Below are 23,517 nucleotides of genomic sequence, written 5' to 3'. Positions count from 1 at the left end.
ATCTATTATGCAAGGACATTATTTTACAATCTATTATTTTCCTGCCCCGCCCTCCCTTCACTAGCAAACCAATTATGAACTCTGGGGAAAACTTGTAAATGTCCTACTTCCCACATCCCTAGGATAAGTAAAGGTTCCATCTTACCAGCTTCTCCTCCACTGCTAAACTATAGGAGTGGATCCCCCGTTTTTAAAGGGAGGAAGATTGAGCTCCTCGTCTGGAAACTGAGGGACTCATACTGGCCAAACCCACAAACTAATAATTTATTCCTATTCTCATCCAGTAATGAGAGAACACAGACTACTAGGTTTTGTGATATTGATGCTGCTATCAAGTAACAGTACACATGTGTTATTGCAACTGTAGTTAATGCAATTTTCTTTGTGTCTTTTACCATCTAATATGTGACATAAGCTTGTGCTCTTTATGTTTTACGCTGTCAGTGACTTCAAAGGGCTTTGCATCTGGCAGTTAGAGTGTGCTGTGGGATGCTTTGATTCAACAATTTCTAAGAAGTGATAAATCATTAACATGTCCTTTGGCATTCTTGATAATAACCTTAATCTTGCTGAATTTCTTTACACTCGCATTCTTCTATAAGAATTCCACTATAATTTAGCATTAATAATTAAGTCCTTATAAGGAACCATTACCCAAAGCCTTACTTAGGTAGTTGTGTAATTAGCAATATCACATGGTGACAACTGCAGCTATAAAAAAAAGTGTCATCTGCAAATGGTACTAGATATACAAAATATGCTGCATGCAAAGAGAAGCATTTTAAAATGTGCTAACTGAAGAGAACAGAGTGAAAGATAAACGTGCCGAGGAATTCTCAAACACTGTAGACATAACATTAGGAAACTTCTTGCACATGCAGTGCTGTAAATGAAATAATGAGACTTGCAAGAGATTCTGAGGCATGGCTGATTAAGTCCATGTTATAAGCTTTCAGTATTGCTGTATCATACTTAAATCTCCTAGGTGCTGTTAAGTATTGTAAGCCAACAAACTATAATTTCATGCTTGAGTGGACCAATACAAGCCTAGGCTGCTGCTTCTTTGTCTGTACAAACTGTACTATGCCCCAATAGTACAGTGAAAAGAAAAAATAAATAAATAATACAAACCACATGGGATGAAAACTTTGTTTCACATACCTAGAGTAAATGCTTGTCAGTAAATTCAGATGCCATCTGGATTACAGCCTCATCGATTGCCCATTGAAATCAATGGAAAGACTCCTGGATCAGCACCTTAAACTTCTTTATTTTGACTGCTATATCTACTGGAAACTGATGGAGAGCTGTACTGGGACTAAAAGGGAGAACTGGCAAGTATTTTGCTTTTTCTAAAGTGCCAATAATTTTAAATGTACTAATTTTTCTTGTTGCCTTTTTCTCCATACAAGAACATTTAGCACTGGGCCAATATAATTAATATATCAGCTCTGTAGAAAACATGTCTGTGAGAAGAATGGAGTGTGCTTTATACAGTCTTGTTACTGTAGGTGCCGAATCTCTCTTCTGCTTTAAATTTTAACTCTGTCCAAATCCAACATGCTACCATTGTGAATGGTGGCTTAAAACCACACAGCAATGTGAAAAGAAAATCAGAATCAGTGAGGGCCTGATTCTGCCAGGTGTGGAGTACCTCCTGTCAAGTGGTGTGTGCCCTTATTAGGAGCTGAGAGCAGCCATCACTCTGATCAATAACTTTCAGGATTGGGCCCCGAGTAAACCATCAGTGTGAGGTGTGGTTGGAATTTCTCAGCTCTGATATATCGCATAGAGGTTTTAAAACTGTGCAGACCATAAGTGGTTCACAAAGAACTTGGTGGTGGTCTAAAAAGAATGCCTTAATTCCAGCTGCTAAAACATGCTAAATGAAATTACAATTAGAGCTGGTCAGAAATTTCCAGATGGAAGGTTTTGCTGTTGGAAAATGTGGATTTGTTGATATTGAAACAGTCCATGGTTACGTGTTAGTTCAGAGAAAATTCCAGCAGAAACCAGGCAAGGTCTCATTGGGACAACCTGGCCTGGTATCCTGCCAGTTCACCAGATGGACTGCTGGGGAGTCCTGGCTCCCAGGTGGGCTGTCAGGAGTCCAGCTCCCAGAACTTCCAGTCTCCTGGTTCCTTGGAAATGCAGGCTCCCAGGGCCTCCGCAGCCTGGGAACCAAGGCTCCCTGGCTCCTCAAGCTGCCCAGCTCCCCTCCTGGGTAGCCTTGACAATTCTTCAAAGTGAAATTTCTATTTTAAAACAAAATTTTGGAATTCCCATTCTGTATGAAATTTTGAAATGTCATTTTTTTGTTGTTTCTGTAGAATTTGTTTGGAAATTTTGGAATTTCCTGCAAAATGGCAATTCTGGTTTCTAGTCAGTTCTAATTAAAATATATTATATGCTTCCCTGATATTACTATAGTTACCACAAGAATGTTATGAAGCTGCTTATAGGAGAAGGTGGATCACACAGTTGTGATCTGAAGGGAAGGAGCCCATGAGACAACTGCTGTATTCAGAAGTGGTCCTTGTTTGAGAACACCTTATATAGCACCAATAGAAGATGCTCTAGCTCATGGGAATCATGTTGTTAAATAAAAATTCTAACTATTTGACATCATATTGTCTACTGCAGATTGTGGGTCAAATTCTGCCTTCAGTTACCAATGTGCAACTCCCTCTGAAATCAGTGGACATCCACAAGGATCTGAGGATAGTATTTGGCCATACCTGTCTCTTTAAGACGATAGAAAAAGTTCAATAAATAACTTTAAAAGCTTATGTATTTTCTGACTCTACTGTGAATCTCTTTTGAATACAAAAGCATGCCCAGATTTTAAGAATCCAATAATGATGACTCAATTGTCCTTTGCCACCTGTCCCATGTCTGCAACACTCATTGTTTACTTTGAACATTGATTTTCTTAAAATCCAATAAAGTTTTCCCCGTATGTCCCTTTATTTATTCTTTCAAAGGCAGCAGCACTGCACACTACTATGAAGACTTTAGAGTTCAAGAAATTCACTATAATGGCTTTGCTAGTAGCAATGTAAAAGTCTTCAGTCTGACAACCCCTGCTTCAAGAATAACTTAATTTTGGTGGTATTTCATATAACCATAAAAGGATAGAAATTAGAGATGGAGCAGATCTAGTCTCTTCTCTTGCCAATGCAGGTTTGTTCTCTAACATATTTTTTGCTATTTTAGTCAGTCCTGTTTTAAACGTACAAAACAACTGGGCTTCCAGTTTGCCATGGGAGAACATTCCACAGTTTATTAAATCTTTCTGTTAGGGGTGAGAGACTGACAGTAAGTCTGAATTTTTACTTTTTTTAACTTCATCTCATTACTTCTAGTTATATCCTCTTGTTCTAGTCTAGTCACTCCTCTCCTTCTCTGATTGGGAAAGCCTTCACTTTTTTATAGACTATTATGTCCTCCATTAGTTTTCATGAAATCACTAATTTTTAATCTGTCCTTTTCAAATTTGTCACCACAATACCCTAATATTTTTTTCTTGTGTTTGTATGAACTTTCTTCACATTGGCAGTATCTTTTTGGGAATGAAACTCCCAAATTTCTTTTGTGATAAAGATGTTTACTCTTAATATTTTTCCAAAGGTGATTTTTTTAGTTTGAACAAAATCTATTTATCTGTTTCTGTATGTTCAAGATTTTTCTTTTTTGGCCATATATCAGTAGCTGATCTGACTATGCTAGGCTTCATTCATGAATGTGGCATCCTAAATGTAGGGAAGTGGCTTGAACCAAACTGAAAAAGTTTCATGGTGTAATTAGGAATTGGTGAATTTTATTGGAGGCAGGACCTGGGCGGCTCTTCTAGCAATATTTCCTGGCTGAGCAAAAGTAGGAAGTACCAGAAGCCCTCAAGAAATCTCTCTCTCCTGGGATTTCCAGTTTAAGTTTGCATACCCAAAAGGTTTAGATAAATATTCAAAAGTTATAATAGTTATGTGACCCTCTGAAAGTTTTGTTACTTCCTCCATTGTTGGTACTGTGACTATTACAAGAGCCAGAGGCTGCCAATGGATTTTCTGGCGGAGGGTGGGAAAGTCTTCTTTGGCACAGATAACATCAGATCATTTATAGTACTGCCCTCTCTAATATTAACTATCAAAGGTTAGGTTTTCAAAAAATCCTAAGTCATTTTGACTGGGCGTTATGTGTAACATGTCTATGCCTATCCCAAAATACACCTATTTCCACAGATTCAAGGAACTGAGAATGAATTCTAGATATCTTTACTAAATATTTTGTCTAATCAGTGGTGGTTTTGTGCTCAGATTTTTGTGGCTCTCCGTCCCTATTCAAGTACCTGGACAAAGGCCAGTCACTATAGAAAATGCACCAAATGTTACGGTGCAGGCACCAAAGACTTAATCTACTTTCTATCCATTGTACCCTGCAACACAGCAGGGAATTCATCCGGAAATGTCAGCAACCCTCAGATTCTCAATAATGGCAAACTAATCATAATAAAAACACCACCATCTTCAGTTGGAACACTAATACTGTTCATGCTCCTTACCTCTGCTTCCTTGTTTGCTAAGACTTTACAGTAAAGAGAGACAGACCTACAAGGAAGTAAGAATGATGGTTAGTTTGGACATCCAGAGAAGGAGAGAATGACCTTGACTCTAATGGCTTTTTTGAAGTCATGCTATTCTTCTCCATCCCTGCCTCCCCCGCATCCACCCTTTTTTCTAATTCTTACTATTACAGTGACTAGATAGTTGCAGGTTTTGGTAGCACTGAGAAGTCTTCTTGCAGCTTCCTCTTTGGGGTGCATTTGTATCTGTGAGGTGGTTATTAAGATATGGGGGGCGGGAGTTGGAGTTTTTATTGAGAAACTAACAGATGAGAAATCAAAATGAATTTTCTATATGCAACACACAGACAAACCAGAACAACTATATTAAGAAATACTGGTTTTAAACTACAAAGATAGAAAACACCCAGGGATAATACATTTAAACATGCCCTGTTGTCTCCTTATATCTACTATATTGATATGAGTGAAATGCTAGTATGGTCGGACACAGTATGACCGATGAAGAGCTACTGAATTTTTGGGCATGCTTTCCAAGCAATAACTGTGTACACTGCAATAGTAATATTACAGGGGACACACAATCTTATCTACATGAATCTTTCTTATGCTTTAAATTCTGACTCAGTCTGCAGACTGAAAACAAAGTTTAAAATAAATAATGTCCTCAGTTTTCATACATCACACTGAGGACAAACTAATTTGAAAAAACTTGTTATGCAGGAGAAACACCTTGACAGTTAAAAGTATGTCTCTTACAATGAAATACTGTTCCCCTCTCTTGTCTATGAGAATATCAGGATGTAAACAGATGAGAACTGACATGTGAGCAATTTTGTAAATGAGAATTCGTCAACTTCATATTCAATGGACAATTGTTTAAAAATTGTTTATCCCAAGTTTCCTTTGCCCAAATGGTGGACAAACAGAGGTCACTTATTATTCATATTAATTATTAGCCATGTTTGTTTATTAAGTTAATTTGCAGGATCTCTACAGTCTTGTGTCCTTGAAAAGGTCCAGGAGATGGCCCCAAATCTGATGTACTGATTCTCTACACAACAACAGAGAACACTGAGTTTTCACTGTCAGCTTTTTAATTCAGATTGCATGTCCACAAAGAGGTTGTTTGAATGAATTCTGAAGCAAGTTCAGAGCAATTGCAATTGTTGCTATTATTACTGTTGTTTCTGGGGGTCCTATGGAACCCAAAAGCTGACTCTGTAGATCCTGTATATGAGAAAGCGCTATGATATACTTGGCCACTGCAACTGCTTAATAGTCAAAGGGCCCTTACTCCTTGGTGATGACCACATAAAGCTTCACACAGCTGCTCTCCTTTTTCCTAGGGACAGTGCCTCCCTGACATCCATACAGAGGATGAGTTCTTTCTCGGTTGGTTGACAGCCAGCTAACGAGAAGAGTGAAAATGGCTGACCATTCCAAAGACTATCTCACAGCTAGCAGCTCACTTAGCAGTTCCAACTCTGTAACAAAGAAAGAAGAGGCGTTCCTCAACCCAAGGAGCTATCACTCTGAAAAGTAATCGCAGCAGTTATGGAAAGAAGGAGAAGGAAGCCCCACACTGATGGTGGCAGGAGCTCCCATTCAACCTCAGCTACAGTGACTGGCACTGGGAGAGGTCCCTCTCCTTTCCTACACCCTGCACCATTCAAGCTAAGAGAACAGACCATGTCTCTCTTGTTCCTACAGGACTTCACAGTCCTACGGCTATTGCAACTTTCAGTCTTTCTATGGCTCCAGAATGAGGGAGCGGGATGGAACAAGAATACTCAGTGGTGCTGCTCGAAGAGGCAAGGAACTAATTTACATGAGGTCCACGAGCAGCCAGCTGTCAGTTCTCTTTGCCAAGATCCAGCCAAACAGTGGGTGAGTGTTCCACTTTCACCTTGTACAACAGGCCAACCCAGTCTCTGAATACATCAGTCCACTGCGTGACTACCGCAAGCAGACTTCTGGGGCTTAAAGAACTCCAATGGCCAGATTTCTTTTCAGCTGAATAGGTCCCTAAGTCAGTAACAAACTAATTCACCAGAATGATGTTCTGTAGCAGTTTGCAGCTTTAAGTGCCATCTGCAAGGAGAGCTGAAAGCAAAATCCTGACCACTTGGGGTAATTAAAGATCTTCAGAGTCTTTTTGCTTAAGCAGAGGTGTTGGACCTCATATCCTGGTTTTCAGCCTGCCTGAAATTTTCTGTCTATCCATGTTTCTTATACTACACCCACCACTGATATATGAGTACCTGAAACTTGTGTCAGCTGCATCTGGGTAAAGGGTTCTTTGCTTCTTTCCCTTAATTCCAACTTGCACGGCTGTGAAGTTGTCAGCTAGGTCAGTGGTGAGAGTGAGAGGATTATCTTTTAGTCCAGGTCACCATCATCCACTTGTTAAATTTTCAAACAAGCATCTTCATGCTTTCTTCCATGCTGCCCTTCATGCCTGAGATTTGCTTCATGGAAGCACCTGAAAAGCTACCTCCTTCTCCTTCAAATCCCTCCTTCAAACTCCTCTTTGCCATGATGCCTACAAAAAACTTGACAATGGTTAGGCTGCTTATGAACTCAGACCAGTGCCAATCACGCTGACCAATATTGGCTCATTGTTTCCTTTTACTCCCTTGTCAGTCTATATTCAGTTGTCTCTTGTTTTATACTCCATTGGTAAGCTCTCTGGGGTAGGGGCCATCTGTTTCTGTGTTTGTACAGTACCTAGCTCAATGGGTTCCTGGTCCCTGACTGAGGCTCCTAGGTACTACTGAAATTCAAACAATAAATAATAAAGCAGTCTGGTGTCCTTCAGATTAAAAAGGTGCTGCATAAGTGAAAGATATCACCACTATCTAACTAAAAATGTTAGTAACTAGGAAAGCCCTCAATTTCCATTCAGAAGGAGAAAATTATATACACATGACATTGCGATAGTAATTCCCTATCTCTTTCTAAGGCATCTGTTTCTGGCATGACAATGACAAGTCATCATATAGGGAAGGTTCAGCTGAAGATCATGAGATGATGAAATTCCCTTTGACTGTCAGTTCTTCCTCCTTTGGAATGCATGATATTGCTTTTGGTAAGCAAAAGAAAAGTTGTTCTGTGTTCTCACAATCAGACTTCTAATGACTTCCTATGAAGTAAAATGTACCTTTAGCCCATATACAAGCCATAGGGAGGGATAAAAAAGAAAACAGTCTACTAAATTAAACAGAGTAAACTTTGAAAGCCTTTAAAATCAATGCAATTCCTCTTAGTTGATTCAAGGGGAGAGGGAAGACTATAAATATTTTTCCTTTAGACTCTGAAAGGAATACATCAGAATGGTGAATAATTTCAGAAATACTCAGGTAAGCTTTTCCATGAAAAGTTGATTTATTCAATCACAGTGCTCCTATATCTATTCCTGAACACAGCTTCCTTTGGCCTAATAGGGAATTTGGCCCCTCAAATTCAACAGATATCTGTAAAGGAAGAGAGAGTGGCTCCTCCTCCTTCAATGCAGTATGTGTAAAAGAAAGAACAGAAGGCACTTAAACCAGGCCCTGAAAGGAATTTATGACTAACTTCCATTGAAATCATTAGAGTTATCTCAAGGAAGAGATGGGCCTATCATTGTATCACCACAATCCCAGCATTCCCTGCTCCACCAACACACATCATCTCAGGCTCTTGCATATATTTTGTAATTATCTTCCTGTTGCAAATGCTCACTTGTCGCTTCCCCTCCACGACAATAGAGGCAGGAATAGCGGCTGCTCTGCTCTCTGTTGTCCAATGTGGGAATGCCACATCAGGTTCAGCCTCATCCCTACACCTTTGGCAGGAAACAATCAGTCAGTCCTGGTTGTAGGCTAAGCCTGAGAAGAAGCCCATTACACACAGTGTTTATTAAGTAATAAAAACAAACTTATTATGCATCCCTTGCCTTTGGTCTTCCTCCTCTTTCCCTTTTTATTGGTTTCACTCCATTTCTTCTATGGAGTCTCAGTGCATCTTTTCCTCTGCCTTGCAGTATGTGTTGTTCCTCAGTCTAACTTTTAATGTGTTATGTTGAAGAGAGAGCTCATCCATTAAAAGTACAGAGTCAGCATTGTATTAATATATTAACATGTATTATGTTCTCTCTCTTTTCTTCCCCTTTAAAATACTCCATTCTTCCCCCTCAACCATTCCTTCATCTTCACCATCACTGTGTCCTACTCATTATGTATTGGGTTACAGACAGTGAGAAGCCAGTAGTCTTCTTTCAGAATGATGCCACAGAATGGGTAGTGAGGGCCATTGTGGGCATAGCAAGAGCAAAATGACCTAAGTTGGGGAAATGGCAGTTACCCAAACACAAAAAAAGAGAAGGAAATTTTAGTGGACAAAGAATCTCCTACAAGATTGTTAACCAACCAGTTTGGGTTAAAGTTGTATGTATTCCCAATAGGAATTGAAAAACAGGGGAAGGTTCTTTGTAAGTCACTACTCTAAAATGTTATCATTCTTTGGGCTAGATTGTGACTTGCACTATATACCTCCGTAGTGGGGAAAGAAGTCCCTTTCACTGCTACACAAGCTACTGAGACCTGAAGTAAGTGGATGCAGCATGCCTGCATACTACCTCTCTGAAGCAAGTGGTTGAGAAGGGGTGGGGAATGGGTGGAGCCTGTGGTAGTGGGGGAGCTGATGGGGGTACAAGATAGCAGGAGATTACTATCACCCTGGAGCAAGAAGAGACAAGGATGGTTCCTTGAGTCACAGTTCCTTTCCTGGTATGCTCGTGCAGTGAACACCTTCACTTCAACCTTTCTGTGGGCCGAGTCCTCATGTGCTAATGACCCAAAATGGAAAGAATCAAAAATTCCACTTGCACTTTTATTTTTTAGTTAAATTTCACTATATTCAATACAAATACACTGGCTGCCCTTGAAGGAAACTGAAACAACCATACTATACTGTGTACATCACAGTGCTGGGACATTAATTCTATTACCTCAATAAATATTCTTGAAATATTTAGTATTTCCTCCACACACACTTTTCTTTCCCATCAGCTTTTAGTATTATATTACAGCTTAAAATGGTACACTCCAAGCTATAAAAACATGAACACAGAGACAGACATTTAGACATTTAGCCACATTAACATACCAAATGTTTTATCGTGTTCTGTACTTACCGCAACATTGAAATGAAAAACTCAATGGGAGTATCCAGATTCTTACATTATTTCTTCTTAATTTTCACTGTTCTGATGTTAATGTTCCTTCATCTTAGTGTTAGAGAGAGATGTATTTTTCTTAGATATCTAGGACTAGATCCAATGCCAATTAAAGCAAATGAAAAGACCCGTATTGATTCGAACTAGCTTTGGATTAGGCCCCCAGTGGCTGAATTTACAATGTTGTCCTTAAAACATTCTCCAAGTCAATGTAGGAAATCTTTTAGAATGACAGCAAGAAATAAGGCAACCTTTGATTGCTGCAATTGTGCCTCTTTGCACAAAATAAACAGACATTAGGGATGTTATTACCAGTGTTGGTGCCTTAGAGCAAATGTCAGGCCACAGAAATGTCACAGGCATGGACTCTTCCTAAGTGTGTAACCAGATAGATGATTACTTTTCAGCACCTTTTCTTTGAAGGCTTTATCATAATCTATTGTGCAATCCTGTACTAAGTATAAATACTGCACTACATGACAATTGTATTAATTTCATCTTTTAAATTCAGCAGCACAACTTCATAACATTGCTAAGAGAAGGACACAGATATTGAAGAAAAGTTTGCTTGGATAATTTGTCTCTCTCTAAGGAATAGGAACATATTTGAGAAGCAGAATAGTGACTCACACTGCAGAAAAGCTCAGAACTGTCAGTCCAAACATTAGTGGGTTGAACCATCCTTCTCCATAGGGATTTGAACATAAGTCTTCAGCATAAATAAAGTGTAAAAGTTATATTTTTTAAAATGAAAATACACCTGTAGGATAATGGCAGGGCTGCAGTATTTGAAAATGAGAACACTGGAGAAAGATTATTACCAGACTAGAAGACAGATTGCTACTTAAGATGTAAATTTGCTTTCGTTTTGAGAATCTCTTCAAAAATCACTTAGAAATTTAATGTTTTCTTGAAATAAAAACACCTTGGAAGTCAAACTTTCTAAACTGAGCAGGAAGAAAGGGCTATTGTCCTGAATTGGAGATCTACATGGTTTCTTCCTTTGGGATTTCTATATTATGCAGGGGATCCTCAAAAAGATAATGGTGAAGGGGCTTGCTCTGCCACTTCACAGCAACCTGGATCATAGATTCAGCTAACCCCTCTCCTCTCCCACCATTTTTTCCTTCTGTTTCTCTCCACTATTCCCTTCCTTTTTTCACTGACCTTGTCCTTGTTTCTCCTAAAGTCCACCTTTTCCCAACCCTTTACTTCCCTTTGGTCTATCTTCTGCTCTTTTTACATTGGTTCTTGCTTTCTTCCCCTTCTATCCCTACCCTATTTCCCCTTTATTTTGTCTTCCTAGCTCCCTCTTTATTTTCCTTTCCTTCTCTCGTTCACTCATCCCTCTTCACTTTCCTTTCTTTTCCCATTCTCTCTCCCTTTTTCTTAACCATCTCCTTTTCTGCCTGGTTCTCCCCTTCCTACTGATATACAGGCTCTTCTTTCTGAAGGAGTGGGATCAGTCTGTATCTAAAGCAAGCATTCAGTATTATTTTTTACACACATTCTTCCCCTTTATAGTGCATTGTGTATGCCATTTTCCACTCTGCTTGGAAAGTATAAAACTGTGAACTTAAGCCTGTTCTAGTGAAACATTTTAATTCTAACTTCTTGGTCCTTAGAACTGCCTGGATAGATAAACTAGGGGCCATATATTTATATTTCTTACCAAAAGAGATTTCTTACCAAATTGTCTTGCCTATTGGAAGACTTTTTGAGGGATAATGTCACTGGAGTTCTAATAAGAAGCTGCATTGCTATGGAGTAACATTTTATCAGTTGTAATATGTTCTCATCCAAGTTTGCTTGTGCTCAGAAAAACATACAAGAAATTTATGGCATGAGTGTTGCTCTGTGCTCCAGTATGGTGCAGCACTATGGAACTGCAGGAGTTTGGCTAGGCAGCACTGAGGTGGTGTTGCCAAATTAGTGCCTGATCCTGTATCCATGGCAGCCAACAGAATGACTCCTGTTATCTTCACTGCATTGATACCTGCTCTGTAACATTGATTCTCCACTGTCTTGCTTCACGAGGTCTCACTGAGACGTGTGCAAAGTGCATGTAAAATGGATACGAAACCAGCATGATAGCCTGTTACAGCCAATTTACACAGGTGTTGGTGAGGATACAAGGTACATGGCTGTGGAGAATCTGGCTCTGTGGGCTCCAATGTGGCTTTTAGAAGCAGCCTGTGTGGAGGCAAGGTGGCCCTGCTCTGCCCCACCAGGTGCACCAGCAACCATTGTTTTTCCAGAAGGCTCAGTGCTTCAGGGAGCCCCCCCAGTACCCAGAGGATGTGCCCACCGCTCCCTCTCCCTCCCCACATGGGGTGTGGAATATACACCTCTGGATGCCTGTTGGGGAGGTATGACCAGGGCCAATGTGTCATCCCTTCTGCACCTTCTCTTTCGTGGCTATTGAACCAAGATGTACAAGCAGACAGTAGCCTCTGTGCCCAGGGGACGGTGATTGTAGCTGGACCTTGTGCAGGAAGACTCAAGGGAGACTTCATGGGCCCTTGCTCATTTGCATGTGGGCTATCCACAATCAGGCTTCATATGGTCTTAAATGTCTCATTTTCCTGACCAGTGAATTGACTCCCAAGTTGGAACAACATTGTAACTGGCTTGTTCCTGCACACGTTTTATATCCCAGATTTAGACAAGATTAATTTATTTTAATACATTGATGAAACTTTGATGTGGGCAAGTGTTCCCAGCCTGATTCACTCTCCCTCCCTATCACCGCATTTAGGAATATGCTACAACTGGACTTGCATATTTCAATATTGTATTTGAAATCCCATTCATTATTTCTTCTCCTTACACTGGCTGTGATTTCATTTCACTTTTTTTTTTAAAGAGTGATATTTGGACTCTGATTCGGATCACACTGGAAATGCTTAATGAAGCTAATGTCCATGGTTTACAAAAATAAAAGGATACTTATGATCAAACCCATACCATATTCTGAACAGCCACGCACTCTCAGCCTTGGTTGTGTTCTTATCTGCAGTAGTCGCTCTCTGCAAAATAAATACATATATAAAATCAAAAGAGTTTTTGAAACATAAATAAAACAAAGTTTTGATATTAAAAATACTTGTCAAACCAAATTACATTTACCTGCATTTTTTTTATTAAAAAAACCCAACCCTCTTTGGCCCAGATTTCATCTCAGTATGTGAATCTGTTCATGGACAAATTAGATCATCAGCACATTTCTCTTTGCTGTGCTGGTACTCGAGTGGAATAATTCAGCATTTACATTTATTAACGATTCCAATTTTATTAAGCCGCTGAGAAGCACTATATTCTGAGATCAATAAAAATGATATTTCTGTTAAATTGCTGTAGTGAGATTATTTCAGTTTACTCCTGTCAAGTTCAGATGGTATTTGTTTATGGCTTACAAAAAGGTCATTCCAAAGGGAGCGTAATATTCTAATAATTATGACACTAGTTTCCTTTCTATTTTTCCTCTTTGCTTTATAAGAAAAACAAACAAAAATGTACACAAAAACTATACCATCACTGGGGACTACAGGTAGTTTTCAGTATTTTCCTGCACTGATTCCAAACATTGGTCCCCATTCTGCAAGCTGACTTCAGCTGGGTTCTGCATGGGCACAGGGGTCTGCCTCCCACAGAACAGCTTGCAGAATCATGGTCACAGTCTGGAATTATATGTTTGCAACCTCCTCATATACTAGATGGGTAATTAGTTACGCTCTGGGTGTTATGTGAAAAATAGCATAAGAATTAACAACAGGGTGGGAACAGAAACGGGAATGGGCATTCCAAATAGCACACTCCATTACAATTTTATTCCTCTTTGGCTTTAAATTTGAGGTATGTATTTTTTTTTTAAAAGCTTCATTCTCCATGGAATGCTTAATGGGAAAATTTTACTTTGCATTTTTCAGTTCAATTGGTCTCATTATTTCTCCATTTTAAGCTAATAATACAAACATTCTTGTCCCTTATACACACCATGATGCAGATAAGGTTCATAATAATAGGGCTGCCCACTGCAAAGGCCTGATCCAAACCCTACAGAAAGGAATCTTTACATTGATTTAATTGGGCTTTGGATAATACCCTATAGGGTATGGCTACTCTGCAGCTGGGAGCAAGTCTCTCAACGCAAGTAGACAGACTTGCGCTAGCAGGGCTTGAGCGAACACACTAAAAATAGCAATGTGGATGTTCTAGCTTTGGTGGAAGCTTGAGTTTGACTCCCGAGGTTTCATATCAGCAAAACTCCCAATGAGGTCAGTGGTAGTTTTGTCAACACTAGAATTGCAGGATTGAGCACGATAAACTTACACCTGTAGCACGTGGACCAAATATTATTCCTGGGAGCTGATTCAGCTCCATTGAGTTGAGTGGAAGGATTCAGTTTTAACTTGTTTCAGAGTAACAGCCGTGTTAGTCTGTATTCGCAAAAAGAAAAGGAGTACTTGTGGCACCTTAGAGACTAACCAATTTATTTGAGCATGAGCTTTCGTGAGCTACAGCTCACTTCATCAGTTTTAACTTGTGTGGCTTCCTCTCATGCCATAAAATCCTTTTGGTATAGGGAGGTCTCATAGACAATGATGATGGCCTGGGGAATCCATGGTAGCCCAGATCCTGCAGGAACGATACCATCAAGGGATGGCGGAGAGGCAGCAGGGGCTGTGGATGCTCCCGGCCTCTGGCAGCTCCTCAGGGATCTGCAGGTTTAAAGTCTGAACCTACAGCTTATCCTGCAGGGCTGGCTAGTGGCAGTGGGGGGCACACTATGCCAGCAGTCTGATGGAAAAATAAGAGGATCTCTGTGAACTGATTTCAGAGTAACAGCCGTGTTAGTCTGTATTCGCAAAAAGAAAAGGAGTACTTGTGGCACCTTAGAGACTAACCAATTTATTTGAGCATGAGCTTTCATGAGCTACAGCCGATGAAGTGAGCTGTAGCTCACGAAAGCTCATGCTCAAATAAATTGGTTAGTCTCTAAGGTGCCACAAGTACTCCTTTTCTTTCTGTGAACTGAAATTGGCATTACTTCCAGCCCCTACACAGGAATAACCTATTTATTTTCAAAAAGTCACTTGCAGTTTCCCAGCAGGCCTGCATGAGAGGCTAGTAGGAAGAATGAAAGTGTAAGGACACTTTCCTTCCCAGGAGCTAAAGAAATAATAGACAGTTAAACACATCTCTTTTTACTGAACTTTAGTTTAGTGAGTGAGCTATTCTCGCTATACAGTAAGCTGCTTGAACTTCCCATGAGACCTATAACACGCCTACAGCATTCTTCCAAAAATATTTCCAGAAAATACATTCTTTTGTGTAGCCTCTGTGGAGATGCACCTAATGGGATAGCGGAGAGACAAATCAGCTGAATAAAAGCTTTTATCAACCATCTTGGTTTTGTGAGGAAATTAATTAGATCCTTGTTAAAAAAAACCTGCAAGAAAAAGCTTTGTCTTTTTTGTAGCAGACTGGTCTTGCAACTCAGCTTAATGACTATTTATCCTTCACGCCTGGTCATCAGAATTAGCTTTTTGTGTTTATATTCAAATTGTGTAGGATATGCAGTGGACTGACTGCATTCATTTATTTCTACACATTATTGATGGCCTTTCAGAACTGAGTTATGAAAGCCCATCAATAAATGAGTGGAAATAAATGAGCTAACCTATTGTACGTTCTGTTTATGCAAGACGGTTTGATGATAAATGCACCTGAGAAAAGACAGAACTAGGGAAGTAAAAAAGAAACTGATGGGGAGACCCCTAATGTGGATGGTGTACAGATCAGGGCTCTGTGAAGTCCAGGTGGGGATTATAGACACAATCTGCCAAGAGCTGCTATTTTGAAACACAGCTTCCTGTATCTCCTCCTGACAGCGAACGTGATAAGCCACAAAGGGAGTATCTGACCAGGATGAACTTGGGGTTATTTTTCTCCTTATGGACAATGAGATTTTCTTAAGCTTCAGAAATTGGATCACTCTTCTTGCCCCAGGGGGAAATATGCATCACTGTTAAGAAAAGCTAGTGATCCGTGGGGAATATTTAATTAGTGTGGCTCCAGCATGCAACAGTAATGCAGTAAGTCTACTCAGCCCGTGATTCTGGTGGTCTTGAATCTAAAATTTGTGTGCCCTACTGTCCTGGGTTCAATAGTAATGTAATCTTTCCCAATAACTACACTAATATCCTCAGCAAATAATTACTCTTCCCACTACCACGTCCAGGATATAACATGCCTTCTATCTACTGGAAGATACAATAAAATGGGCTTGTTCTAGAAGTAGGATTATAGTAAAATGTTTCTCCAGAGTCAGGACAGGCTCATCATTAGCAGCATGGTTTCTGAGCTTGGAGGAGCATAGTGCTTATCTGAACCCAGAAAGTAACCACAAATAAAATAATTGGAGGGGAAGTTAAGGTTGCAGACATATTGGTATTTAGGGTGGGTAATACATAGAAACGCTAAGGTACAGCAATGTTACCTATATACTCTTTAGATTGCCTCAGAGTTTTAGTTTAACCCACAGTGGGCCAAATCCTTGTCTGCTGTACCATGGCTGAATAGATAGATGGGCTTTGTATAGGGGATCTTGTGTCAGGAAGATGGGCTGGAATTATTTCCACCAGACTGCAGAGCTGCTCACCTACTGAAGCCCAAGAACTGCAATATCACCATCAGCACTTGCATCCCATTGTGCAAAGAAGGGTGAATGACCACTGGGTCTGCATAGTCATGGGCCCATTGGCTTTGATCCTTCCACAGCCCAGTCCCCATCTCCAGTCATACTGAAGAGGCCAGATCCACAACTGGTGTAACTCTATTGAAGGTAATGCAATTACCCTGATTTACACCAACTGAGAAACTGGTATACAACAGACTGTGTGTGTGTGGGGTGGGGGTGGTATTTGTAAGGATTAAGTTTGTAGAAAAACAAACAAATACAACAACATAGTGAAAGCCGAAAAAGAAAAAAAAGTAACTCTAGTCAAAAGACAAGTTAGCTTCTCTCTCTCCTCCCTCATGCAATCAGAGGTTTCTCTGCACCTCATCTTGTGTGATAGCTACAAGAACCAGCCAGGCAAAGCTCAAAAAAGTTTGATAACACCTGAGATTGACAATAAAGTGTGTTAGATAACAGGCTGATGACACAAGATACTGTTATCCAAACACCTTCTCTAACATTGTCTGTGTCATTAGTCTGTTATCTCAGGTGTTTGATGGAGAGGGGGGATGGGGACATGCCCCTGCTCTTCCCCCAGCTCTGTTGGAGTAACTAGATCCTACTAGTAGAGACAGAGAGCAGTCCATTGCTTCTTAGATGAGAACAGGGACTACAGCTGAGAAGGACACAAATGGGAAGGTTCCAGACATAACTTGGCCCTTATTGTGACTGTGCTTCTTGGACTATTCCATCATGTCTCCCTCGCTAAAGTAGTAAATGAAACAGTCAGGTATGAAATCCCCTCTGGTTTGGAAAACCTGAGTCAAAGGTTTAAATCTCAGTGGTGACTGTGCCAGCCCTTCATCCTTTTGAATTAGATAAAATGGATTCTGCCCAATGAACTCTGCGTCTTGTTCAGCTGAACACTTAAAAATCAAGGTCCTATCTGCTCTTCTTGGACATTAAGGATCACAAAACACTTTTCACAATAGCATGAGGTTTGTTTGTGCCAATTTCCTTAGCCAAAAATTGTGTGTGCATGAGTGCCACTTCCCATCCCTGAGCTTCATGCTGTGACATGTCCTATACAACTGAACAATGCTTTAAGGTTCTTTCAGGTGAACGTAGTTATTTAAGTATAAGATATGGCCAAAAAATAAAAATTAAAAAAAAATCCTGTAGTATGAAAGAGAGAATAGCACATATATGAAGAAAACTGAAAGTTCATACGGAAGATAGATTAAAATAAAAATAAAAAACTCATATCTATTGTGTGAGAGAAAAATAAAGAGAAAGAAAATGAATTATCTAAAACAATAGAGGAAAAGAAAAGATAAAGATGAAGGAAAAGAGAAAACTTTAAAGAAAATCTGAAAGAAAAGGTGAACAGTCCATAGTACTAAATTAAAAAGAGAAGAAACACACAATAAAATAGAGAACTGTATTAATAAAAATTAATATAAGAGCTACAGTTAACATGTTAGAGAAATGAAAATAGTAATCATTTAAAAAGGAAATCAGAGCAACAAGACTACTTTGCTAGGTAAAAATATTTTACAATAAAGTATGCTGATTTAGACGTGATTGGGGGTGGAATGTGTTATATTTATTCAGACCTACCCTCTTGTGCTGCTGAGTTTTGTCAATAGAACTAGGTGTTAATTAACAGAACACAGTTTGGGTCAGTGGGTGCCTTATTGTTATTCACAAATATGTATTTCTCATTTTTCATAGAAAAAGGAAGAAAATTAGAAGTCCTATCTACTGATGTCTAGTGCAAGCATATTTTCACCACCCCTAGCCCCCTGGAAAAAAAAACACATTTAAGGTGAAATAATGTTTATATTGTACAATGCAATATAATCTCTGATGTTAATCAGTATGTCTTAGAGTGCCGTAAACTGGAAAAGATACTGCTGTCTATATTGTTACTGTAGCTGCAATGTAGGTAAAACCAGATTTCAAGAGGAGAGGAGAGGAGAGTGAAAAATCTCCAGAAGGGGAGCAAAGAGACAGAAGTCTTAGCCCTGGTCTACACTAGGACTTTAGGTCGAATTTAACAGCGTTAAATCGATGTAAACCTGCACCCGTCCACACGATGAAGCCCTTTATTTCGACTTAAAGGGCTCTTAAAATCGATTTCCTTACTCCACCCCCGACAAGTGGATTAGCGCTTAAATCGGCCTTGCCGGCTCGAATTTGGGGTACTGTGGACACAATTCGACGGTATGGGCCTCCGGGAGCTATCCCAGAGTGCTCCATTGTGACCGCTCTGGACAGCACTCTCAACTCAGATGCACTGGCCAGGTAGACAGGAAAAGAACTGTGAACTTTTGAATCTCATTTCCTGTTTGGCCAGCGTGGCAAGATGCAGGTGACCATGCAGAGCTCATCAGCAGAGGTGACCATGATGGAGTCCCAGAATCGCAAAAGAGCTCCAGCATGGATCGAACGGGAGGTACGGGATCTGATCTCTGTTTGGGGAGAGGAATCCGTGCTATCAGAACTCCGTTCCAGTTTTCGAAATGCCAAAACCTTTGTCAAAATCTCCCAGGGCATGAAGGACAGAGGCCATAACAGGGACCCGAAGCAGTGCCGCGTGAAACTTAAGGAGCTGAGGCAAGCCTACCAGAAAACCAGAGAGGCGAACGGCCGCTCCGGGTCAGAGCCCCAAACATGCCACTTCTATGATGAGCTGCATGCCATTTTAGGGGTTCAGCCACCACTACCCCAGCCATGTTGTTTGACTCCTTCAATGGAGATGGAGGCAACACGGAAGCAGGTTTTGGGGACGAAGAAGATGATGATGATGATGAGGTTGTAGATAGCTCACAGCAAGCAAGCGGAGAAACCGGTTTTCCCGACAGCCAGGGACTGTTTCTCACCCTGGACCTGGAGCCAGTACCCCCTGAACCCACCCAAGGCTGCTTCCTGGACCCAGCAGGCCGAGAAGGGACCTCCGGTGAGTGTACCTTTTAAAATACTATACATGGTTTAAAAGCAAGCATGTGAAAGGATTACTTTGCCCTGGCATTCGCGGCTCTCCTGGATGTACTCCCAAAGCCTTTGCAAAAGGCTTCTGGGGAGGGCAGCCTTATTGCATCCTCCATAGTAGGACACTTTACCACTCCAGGCCAGTAACACGTACTCGGGAGTCATTGTACAACAAAGCATTGCAGTGTATGTTTGCTGGCGTTCAAACAACATCCGTTCTTTATCTCTCTGTGTTATCCTCAGGAGAGTGAGATATAATTCATGGTCACCTGGTTGAAATAGGGTGCTTTTCTTCAGGGGACACTCAGAGGAACCCGTTCCTGCTGGGCTGTTTGCCTGTGGCTAAACAGAAATGTTCCCCGCTGTTAGCCATGGGGAGGGGGAGGGTTGAGGGGGTAGCCACGCGGTGGGGGGAGACAAAATGCGACCTTGTAATGAAAGCACATGTGCTATGTATGTAATGTTAACAGCAAGGTTTACCCTGAAAGAGCGTAGCCACTGTTTTATAAAATGTGTCTTTTTAAATACCGCTGTCCCTTTTTTTTTCTCCACCAGCTGCATGTGTTTCAATGATCTTCTCCTTCCCAGAGGCTAGTGAAGATTAGAAAGAAAAAAAAATGCACTCGAGATGAAATGTTCTCCGAGCTCATGCTGTCCTCCCGCACTGACAGAGCACAGACGAATGTGTGGAGGCAAATAATGTCAGAGTGCAGGAAAGCACAAAATGACCGGGAGGAGAGGTGGCGGGCTGAAGACAGGGCTGAAGCTCAAATGTGGCGGCAGCGTGATGAGAGGAGGCAGAATTCAATGCTGAGGCTGCTGGAGGACCAAACCAGTATGCTCCAGTGTACGGTTGAGCTGCGGGAAAGGCAGCAGGAGCACAGACTGCCACTACAGCCCCTGTGTAACCAACCGCCCTCCTCCCCAAGTTCCATAGCCTCCACACCCAGACGCCCAAGAACGCGGTGGGGGGGCCACCGGCCAACCAGCCACTCCGCCACAGAGGATTGCCCAAAAAAAAGAAGGCTGGCATTCAATAAATTTTAAAGTTGTAAACTTTTAAAGTGCTGTGTGGCATTTTCCTTCCCTCCTCCACCACCCCTCCTGGGCTACCTTGGTAGTCATCCCCCTATTTGTGTGATGAATGAATAAAGAATGCATGAATGTGAAGCAACAATGACTTTATTGCCTCTGCAAGCGGTGATTGAAGGGAGGAGGGGAGGGTGGTTAGCTTACAGGGAAGTAGAGTGAACCAAGGGGCGGGGGGTTTCATCAAGGAGAAACAAACAGAACTTTCACACCGTAGCCTGGCCAGTCATGAAACTGGTTTTCAAAGCTTCTCTGATGCGTACCGTGCCCTCCTGTGCTCTTCTAACCGCCCTGGTGTCTGGCTGCGCGTAACCGGCAGCCAGGCGATTTGCCTCAACCTCCCACCCCGCCATAAACGTCTTCCCCCTTACTCTCACAGATATTGTGGAGCACACAGTAAGCAGTAATAACAGTGGGAATATTGGTTTCGTTGAGGTCTAAGTGAGTCAGTAAACTGCGCCAGCGCGCTTTTAAACATCCAAATGCACATTCCACCACCATTCTGCACTTGCTCAGCCTGTAGTTGAACAGCTCCTGACTACTGACCAGGCTGCCTGTGTCCTGGCATTAAGGGGTAGGCTGGGTCCCCAAGGATACATATAGGCATTTTAACATCCCCAACAGTTTTTTTCTGGTCTGGGAATAAAGTCCCTTCCTGCAGCTTTTGAAACAGACCAGAGTTCCTGAAGATGTGAGCGTCATGTACCTTTCCCGGCCATCCCACGTTGATGTTGGTGAAACGTCCCTTGTGATCCACCAGAGCTTGCAGCACTATTGAAAAGTACCCCTTGCGGTTTATGTACTCGCCGGCTTGGTGCTCCGGTGCCAAGATAGGGATATGGGTTCCGTCTATGGCCCCACCACAGTTAGGGAATCCCATTGCAGCAAAGCCATCCACTATGACTTGCACATTTCCCAGGGTCACTACCCTTGATATCAGCAGATCTTTGATTGCGTGGGCTACTTGCATCACAGCAGCCCCAACAGTAGATTTGCCCACTCCAAATTGATTCCCAACTGACCGGTAGCTGTCTGGTGTTGCAAGCTTCCACAGGGCTATCGCCACTCGCTTCTCAACTGTGAGGGCTGCTCTCATCTTGGTATTCATGGGCTTCAGAGCAGGGGAAAGCAAGTCACAAAGTTCCATGAAAGTGCCCTTACGCATGCGAAAGTTTCGCAGCCACTGGGAATCGTCCCAGACCTGCAACACTATGCGGTCCCACCAGTCTGTGCTTGTTTCCCGAGCCCAGAATCGGCGTTCCACAGCATGAACCTGCCCCATTAGCACCATGATGCATGCATTGGCAGGGCCCATGCTTTCAGAGAAATCTGTGTCCATGTCCTGATCACTCACGTGACCGCGCTGACGTCGCCTCCTCACCCGGTATCGCTTTGCCAGGTTCTGGTGCTGCATATACTGCTGGATAATGCGTGTGGTGTTTAATGTGCTCCTAATTGCCAAAGTGAGCTGAGTGGCCTCCATGCTTGCCTTGGTATGGCGTCCGCACAGAAAAAAGGCGCGGAACGATTGTCTGCCGTTGCTCTGACGAAGGGAGGGGCGACTGACGACATGGCTTACAGGGTTGGCTTCAGGGAGCTAAAATCAACAAAGGAGGTGGCTTTACATCAAGGAGTATTTCAGGCAGGACTTCACAGAGGGTTCCAATAAGAAATGGTGCACCTAAGTTATTGTTCTTATTGGAACAAGGAGGTTAGTCTGGCCTCTGATTGATACATGGCTAGATTTACCTCGCTGCACCTTCCCTGTGAGTGACTACAGTGTGACCTAGAGGAATGAGTCCCCTAGACGGGGGAGGAGGCAAATGAATACAAAACAAATCTGGTCTATTTCTTGTTTTGATCCACTCCATCTATCTTTTACATCTTTGGCTGGCAGCAGACGGTGCAGAAGGACTGCATGCCATCCACATCTCATGGCTGCTCGGCAGAAGATGGTGCAATAGGACTGCTAGCAATCCGTATCGCCTGCCTGCTCACCATAAGACGGTTCAATAGGACTGACTGCAGGACTAAAGAAAATGACCTTGTCAAGTCACTCCAAATTTAGTCCCTGCGCCCATGTCTGCCTAGGCGCTCCCAGCCGATGTGGCCAGGAGCACCTCGGACACGACGATGACGGCTACCCGTCGTATTGCACCATCTGCTGCCACAAGGCAATGGGTTGCTGCTACTGTGTAGCAATGCAGTACCGTGTCTGCCAGCACCCAGGAGACATACGGTGACGGCTACCTGAGCGGGCTCCATGCTTGCCGTGGTATGGTGTCTGCACAGGTAACTCAGGAAAAAAGGCGCGAAACGATTGTCTGCCCTTGCTTTCACGGAGGGTGGGAGGGAACGGGGGCCTGACGATATGTACCCAGAACCACCCGCGACAATGTTTTAGCCCCATCAGGCATTGGGATCTCAACCCAGAATTCCAATGGGTGGCAGAGACTGCGGGAACTGTGGGATAGCTACCCACAGTGCAACGCTCCGGAAGTCGACTCTAGCCTCGGTACTGTGGAAGCACTCCGCCGAGTTAATTCACTTAATGCACTTAGAGCATTTTCTGTGGGGACACACACACTTGAATATATAAAACCGATTTCTAAAAAAACGACTTCTATAAATTCGACCTTATTCCGTAATGTAGACATACCCTTAGTGCAGGCCTTTAAAAAACAGAAGCAGAGAAGTTCAAGGAAAGAAAGAAGGGGGAATGCTTCCTCATGTGCTGTCTTTGGGGAAAGCATGTTTTGTTTTAGAAATTCCTCTGCAAAATATGTCTATTTGCTTCTACTATCTTGTATCTCCGAAGGGGTAAACTATAACCCAGAGTGACCACAAAGGTGACATTCTGGGAAGGTTGCATTTAAACTACTGGGGAGTCTTGGAGCGTTCAGCACTGGTCTTGGAGCCGAGGGACCAGGAGGTCCCACTTCCAAGGAGGGT

At 42.0% G+C, this 23,517-nt stretch overlaps 1 protein-coding gene across 1 annotated transcript in view; it reads right to left on the bottom strand.

The window, feature by feature from the left end:
• The window catches only part of SLC9A9 (solute carrier family 9 member A9), a 320,114-nt gene that overhangs the window by 59,760 nt on the left and 236,837 nt on the right, over positions 1-23,517 (bottom strand). The window contains exon 14 of the mRNA XM_077826749.1: positions 12,750-12,829. Coding sequence (XP_077682875.1) covers positions 12,750-12,829 — 80 coding nt within the window. The remainder of the gene's footprint in view (positions 1-12,749; positions 12,830-23,517) is intronic.

Source organism: Eretmochelys imbricata, chromosome 9 (genome assembly GCF_965152235.1).
Source record: "Eretmochelys imbricata isolate rEreImb1 chromosome 9, rEreImb1.hap1, whole genome shotgun sequence".
Classification (NCBI taxonomy): Eukaryota; Metazoa; Chordata; order Testudines; family Cheloniidae; genus Eretmochelys; species Eretmochelys imbricata.
This window is presented reverse-complemented; position numbering and strand designations above follow the sequence as displayed.